Here is a 7,480-nt window from a genome sequence, read left to right on the forward strand (position 1 = left end):
GCAGAGTGGTAGGCATGAAAGTAATGAAACTTGAGACATCCGGTATGAAGACCTAACAAGCCAGAGTGGTGTGGTCATCGTTCAAAACCGTAAAAGAATCTGCAAGGACTCCCTGCCAGACTCCCAAAGGTCTTCCTGCACAAACAAGACAAGGCATTCAAGTCAGCAGAAACTGAGTCTCGCAACTTGAGTCTCTGAGAAATCTTGCCAACCATGGCTTACAATCTCAGGAGATCCTCTCGACGTCGACCAGCAAGGCATGATCCCAGATCAGAAAATCAGGAGGTTGAATTCTCCCCAGGACTTAGTGGAGAGAGCCTCTCTGAATCCCAGAACCCAGCAACTCCAGTCGACATATTGCAGTACAGCAATATTTCAAATTTAAAAGATAAATTCCAACGATACTGGAAGTTCTTTCACATGTGGCTGCAGCCAGAGAACCACAGCAAGGAGGAAATGATTTCCATCATAGCTCTGGAGCAATTTATGAGGGAAGGGCACTGCCAAGACAGGCCTGCTTTGAGGGAGAAATGGAATTCAAATGGTAGAAACATGAGCAAATTCATGGAAGACCTAAACAATCATCTCTCACAGCCAGCTGGTTATGTCCATGTCAGGATGCAGGGACAGGAACTCGGGTTTTCAGAAGATGCAACTTTAGATGATGTTATTGCTGCCTTCAAAAGGAAACAATCTGCAGAGACTCCAAGAGATAATAACTCAGGGATTCCCTTCCAGACTCCTGAAGATCTTCCTGCACAAACAGGACAAGGAGAATATGATGATGACAATGGCGCAGTTTCTCAGCTGACTACCCAAGAAAACAACAGTAACAGTACAGACAACCAAGAACTTGTTCTACATATAATCCCAGAAGAAAGTTTGCCCACACCTGAAGCGGGAGGTCCTGTTGCAGACAATCCAGAAGATGTCAGAAGAGTTGATGCAGGCACCCACACAGCTCTGGAACAGCCTCGAGGAGAAGGCCCTCGAGATATTAACATAGAAGTTGAAAATGAAAGTTGTTCAAGTCAGCAAGTTGACTCAGCAACTCCTGAGCCTCCCTCTGTTCACCAGAGTAATCAGGGACAACCCTCACCTGAGGAACGCCAAGAAAAAGTTCCAAAATCCTCAAAACCACTCACATGTGAGGAATGCCTCAGGGTCTTCACATATCCCTCCCAGTTAAAATACCACAAAAGACGACACAAGAACGAGAGGCCCTATGTCTGTACCACGTGCCCCAAAAGCTTCTTCCAGAAATCAGAACTGACAGTGCACCTGGTGACTCACAAGAGTGAGAAGCCTTTCAAATGCAGCTTCTGTGGCAAAGCCTTCAGCCACAGAACCAACTGGCTGTCTCACGAGCGGATCCACACAGGAGCCAAGCCCTACAAGTGCTCTGCTTGTAGAAAGCGTTTCCGCCAGTCATCCATATTCCATCGCCGTGAGAGGACTCACCAGCGTTAACTCAGAAGTATCCCCAACAGTCCAGAAGATCCCTGACCTGATTCTGCCATTGTGTGTGTCTGTGTGAGTGTGAGGAGGATTTGTTAAAGAGTGTACAACAGACTACAAAGATGCCAAGGTTGAGATCCTCACACAAGATTTGACTTTCACGGGCTTTACTGTGTATTTTTCTAGGACTATGTATTTAGAACATGCTATACCATTTCTTTATGATTATGTTTATTGCTTTACTGTACTAGAACAAATGTAAAGAAGGTGAAGAATCTGTCCATTTGAGGATCACAAATGGCTTTACAAAAATGACTGTGACATTTTCAACTAATAAACATCCATGGAATAAAAAAAAAAGAAAGTAATGAAACTTGAAGAGTGGTTTGGAAACAATGAATATGTTCATTGAAATATGCAAATATGCATGTTGATTTTACTACTTACTTTTACCCCACCTCATTCCAAAAAGGACTAAAGGGAGGGATTAATAGCTGGTGCTTAAATCTTTCTTCTGGAATTTGTCATTCTATCATCTTTTATGGATGGTGATAAACAAAACAAAAAAAATTAAAAATATATGTAACTTACTATCTAATCTGAAACAATATCACTGAATAAATGTATTTAGAGGCAATATTATCATCAATAATTCTCAAATGTAATACTTAATTGTTTAATAACCTATTTAATACATAAATAGTACTCAGTGACTGAGTACCAGTATCAATGTCTGGTGAGGTAAAAGCATGTTGTTGTTGTTGTTGTTACGTGCCGTTGAGTTGCTTGTGACTCATGACCCTATGTACAACAGCCCTAAATTCTGCTCCGTTCTGTGCCAACCTCATTGTCTCTGATACACCCATCCTGATTACCCCAGTCACTGAATCAATCCACCTCATAGAGGGCCTTCCCCTCCTGTGTCGTCTCTCCACCCTCCCAAGCATGATGTCCTTCTCCAAGGACCGGTCTCTCCTTACAACATGTCCAAAGTATGTCAAACAAAGCCTCAGAATCCTTGCCTTGAAGGAGCAGCCTGGTTTAACCCTCTCTAGGATGAATCTGTTTGTTTTCCTAGCAATTTATGGTACCCTCAATACTCTTCTCCAGCACCACAGCTCAAAGACATCAATTCTCCTTCTATCCTCCCTAGTAATTGTCCAACTCTCTGATGCATAACAAATGACTGAAAAGACCATGGCCTGTATCAGATGCGCCTTAGTCTCCAGAGAGACACTATTGCTCTTCAGAACTTGGGAAAGGTCCCTAACAGCAGACTTTCCCATTGCAATTCTGCTCGAGTTGATTGACTGAAAGCACATATAATTCATACACAAATTCTCCATCACTAGTGCTTAAAAAACAAATTATAAGGGCAAATGTTTCAGTAACCTAACCCCTCCCCAGTAAGAGTGATCAATGGAGGTTTTCAGATATTCATCCCAAGCTCATGGGCTACCTTCTCTGGCCTGGCCCTTTCACAGAGAATTTGTCAGAGGATTTGCCCAGCTAGATTGAACAATGGGATCACATGGCCTAAGTGAGGGATGCATTTACTGGTTAACTCATTTTTTGGCTTTTATTTATTCCCTTTGATAAGCAGTTTCTGCAGGTTTAAAATGAGGGTAATAATCGTTTGTCCATCTTGAGTTTTCCTAAGAACTGAGTTACTCTGTGCCTGTACACTGATATTGAGGACCCTCCCTGGTAGATAAAACACCCTCAATAAAGAGCTGCATTTATTCCAAATACACCAGATGCTTAGGTATCCTCTCCCAAGATGTAACCAGGTCTGGTTCTCACATGACTACCAGATGCTGTATCCATATTTGGAAAACCAAACAAGTGGCCAGGCAGAGGGAGAGGACAGGATTAGAACAGGAACTCACCATTCACTCACTGGGTCAAAGCATCAGCCTTTAAGTGATTAACTACTGGTGCTACTCATGACTCCTTGGGTGATCTGATTTTTTTTGTTCAGTATCATGGAGTCAGAAATGACTGATAGTGCCTATCCAGCACATTTTTTTTAAAAAGAATTTTTCCCCCTTTTAACTTGTTGTGTACTGTCAAATCTGATCTAACTGCCCCTCCTTCTCCAGCAGAGCATCTGGTGGATTCAAACTACCTTTGATATTGTCAGCACATTTTCAGAGGTAGTAAATTTTATGGGAGTTGATTGTCCATCTTCTTCCTGCAGGGCAACTGGTGGATTCAAACCATATGCCTTTAGGTTGGCATCACAGCTCCTTACCATATATAAAACCTAATTGTAAAGAGGTTCACTCCACATATTTTTGCTTCAGAGAGAGTCATGGAATACTCCTAACATAGCTAATGTAGCTCAGCTCTTACTCTTGTGTTCACTTGAGGTGGTAGGCTAACCTCTCCCAACAACTATAGGAAGAGATTCACCTTAAGATGACAACACAATATTGATGGTTTATTGTCAAGTTGGAACAACTCATAGCTGATCCACTTACATGTTTTCAGACAGTAAATCACTGAGGAGGAGACAGTGCATCTTATTCCCACAGAGTAGCTGGTGGGTTCGAACCACAAGCCATTGAGTTGGCATCGTAACTCCTTACCACTAAGCACCATCACTCCCATAATAACACAATAACACTAGCAGCAGCATCCAGTCCTGGAAATGAGCTCTTTTTGTGTGCAAGACATTAGTATTTCAAATTCACATTCTTCAGCTGACAGTGACTAGGTAATGCCATTGAATTACTAATTACAATGTTGTCATGTTGGTTAAATCACTGTTCAGTGTTTGTGGAAGTGCTTCAGCAGGTTTATGGCTGTGGTTGGTTGTAATATGATCTCCAGTATCTTCACTGTACATCATCAAGGAGGGATTCATCATAGGCCTGAAAATAGAAAGCATGGAGTGAACCGTGTCAGAGGCAGTGATGCTGTGGATCATGTCATCAGCACTCATAGTCCATGCAGTTGATGACAGGGAGGATCCTATGACTCTTGAGAGGATCAGGCTTCCTGAGTATTTCCAGACCCTGATTTCTCTGTGAGGTGAAGTTTGTAGAGTGGGCATTCCTGAAAAGTGCTGGCAAGCCCTCTGAAGATTCACACAAGCACAGGAGCATCAGACAGGATGATACTGCTGCCCCATTTAGAAACTCTACTTCAACCAGCCTTGTGAGTGCATAGGAAAAATTACACCCAGGACAAGCACAGTTTCAGTCTGTGTTGCACACCCTCCTGAATCACCTCCTAAATGTGTACAGGAGTCCAGCTCTCAGGGAAAGGAAAGAGAAAGAGGAACTCTTGGGTGTAGTCACGTGGCACAGCAGGAGAGGCTCCATTTCAGACTCTTCAGCATTTCTGAAAGGTCAGAGAGGAGACTCCTAGGAATACTTTGTTGTGTAATGTGTGTACCCTGGCTAGGATACAAGTGGTGCTCAGAGTCCTGCTGGGAAAGGGGGTGATTAAACAATACTCATTTATAGTACTTGCCTATATACTTGAGTTTGCTACTCCTACAATAAATTAATTCTACAACCATAACTTTCATAATGACTAATCTAATTTTTTTCCTCCACCTATCACAATATTTTTTATTAATTCAGTGGTGAGGATTTTTATTTTCTTGTTTTAGAGATGTAGCGACTTCATTTAACTTGGATTCACAATCAACACTCATGATAATAATACTCAAAAAGTCAAAAGACTTGTTGCCTTGGGAAAATCTACTGTCAAATACCTATACAAAGTTCTAAAGGGAAAGGATGTCAGCTTAACAACTAAGGGGCACCTGATCCAAGTCAGGTCTTTTCAATTGCTTCATATACATCTGAAAGTTGGGTAATAAATAAGGATTACAGAAGAGGAGGAACTGGTGCCTTTAAATTGTGATGTTGAACTGTGATATATTGAATATCCCAAAGATTGCCAAAAGAACACAAGTCTGTCTTAGAGAAAGTTCAAACAGGTGCCTTATTAGAGACAAGAATTCCAAAAGTTGCTCTCACATACTTTAGATATGTGGTCAGGAGGAGCCAGTCTATGGAAAAAGACTCTTTCTGGGAAAAGCTAAGGGTCCAAGAAAGAGAGGGAAACCCTCAAGAAGATGGATTGATACAATAGCTACCACAATGGGCTTGGGTATATCAGGGATGATAAGAATGGTGCACCATAAGGACAGGTTCAGATCTGTGGTTCAGATGGCTGCTATTAGTCAAAATTGGCCTGATGGCCTCTAACAACAACAATCAAATTGAATGAAGCAGATGTCACAGTGTGCTCCAAACTATCTTTGTTATAGGATCATATTTTTGAATGGATTTCTATTTATCCCCCCCATTTTATTTTTATTATATATTGGTTTGTATGTTCTATTGTACACAGGAACACACAAACTAATACTGAGGCGGACCTTTCAAGTATGGAAATACAAAGGAAGAGGAACAGTTGTAAGCAGACACTGGTGATTGGAACATGGAATTTGAGAACCATAAATATAGGAAAATTGGATATTGTTAAAGAAGAAATGGAACACATAAATATTGACATACTAGGTATTGTGGGGATGAGATGGAGTGGCATGGGGCATTTTGAGTTGGATGATCATATGCTCTATTACTCCAGAGATGAAAAGGTGAGGAAAAATGAGGTTGCTTTCATAGTTAAAAAAGTAATTTCTAGATCCATCTTGAAGTGACAGGATCATATGCATACAAGGAAGTCCAGTGAACAACATTATCATTCAAATATATGCACCAACAACCAGAGCCAAAGAAGAAGAAACAGAAAATTTCTACCAATTTTTACAGTCAGAGAGTTATCAAATATGCAATCAAGATGCATTGATAATAATGGGTGACTGGAATGCAGAAGTGAGGAACAGAGAAGAAGGAAAATATGGCCTCAGTGACAGAAATGAAGCTGGAGATAGAATGATTTAATTTTGCACAATCAACGACTTATTCATTGCAAATATGTTTTATATGAAACACAAACGCAGGTTATACATATGGATTTCACCTGATGGTATGCATGGGAATCTGATTGATTACATCTGTGGAAAGAACCACTGGAGAAGCTCAATATCAGCTGTGAAAACTAGGCCAGGTGCTGATTGTGGAACAGACCACCAACCACTCATATGCAAGTTCAAGCTGAAGCTAACGAAAATGAAACCAAATGCACAGGAACCAAAATATGACCTTGAGTCTATCCCACCTGAATTTCAAAACCATCTTAGGTTTGAGCCTTGAATACCAATGAGCGAAGACCAGATGAGTTGCGGGAGGATATCAAGAGTATCATCTAGGAAGAGTGTAAAAAGTCATTACAAAGAAAGAGGATGAAGAAAACACAAAAATGGATGTCAGAAGAGACTCTGAATATTGCACTAGATCGCCAAGAAGCCAAAGCACAGGGAAGAATTGAAGATATTAAAGAGCTGAACACAAAATTTCAAAAGGCAGTGCAGGAAGACAAAGTAAAATATTACAATGAAATGAATGGGGCTGGAGTCAGTTAAAATGGCTGAACTCGCTCAGCATTTCTTAAGCTCAAGGAACTGGAGAAGAAATTCAAACCTCAAGTTGCTTAAGGATGCTTTGGGCAGAATCACTGTACCAAAAGGAATTGGCAGACACAGAAGAATTTCATGAAACAACTTATGAGCAAGAGTCTGGGGTGATGAAGGAAGAAGTTCAAGCTGCTTTGAAAGAGCTGTCAAAAAAGAAGGCCCCAGTATACCAACTGATGTATTTAAACTAACAAATGTTACCCTAGATGTGCTCACCAAGTTGTGTCGAGAAATCTAGAGGACAATCACTTGGCCAACTGACTGGAAAAGATCTATATTTGTTCACATCCCGAAGAAAGGTGACCCAACAGAGTGTGGAAATTATCGAACAATATCATTGATATCACCTGCAAGCAAGATTCTGCTGAAGATTATCCAAAAACGACTGGAACAGCACATCAAAAGAGAACTGCCAGAAGTGCAGGCTGGCTTTAGAAGGGGTCGTGGTACTAGGGATATTGT

The 7,480-nt window shown here is 41.0% G+C and overlaps 1 protein-coding gene across 1 annotated transcript; it reads left to right on the plus strand.

Moving 5' to 3' along the window:
- The first annotated feature begins 213 nt into the window (after positions 1-213).
- LOC102862888 (zinc finger and SCAN domain-containing protein 4-like) lies at positions 214-1,470 on the plus strand. The gene has a single exon (XM_006881841.1). The coding sequence runs from the start codon at positions 214-216 to the stop codon at positions 1,468-1,470; it is 1,257 nt and encodes a 418-aa protein (XP_006881903.1).
- Positions 1,471-7,480: the final 6,010 nt, after the last annotated feature.

Source organism: Elephantulus edwardii, unplaced genomic scaffold (assembly GCF_000299155.1).
Source record: "Elephantulus edwardii isolate Elephantulus edwardi_28Jun2011 unplaced genomic scaffold, EleEdw1.0 scaffold00016, whole genome shotgun sequence".
Lineage (NCBI taxonomy): Eukaryota > Metazoa > Chordata > Mammalia > Macroscelidea > Macroscelididae > Elephantulus > Elephantulus edwardii.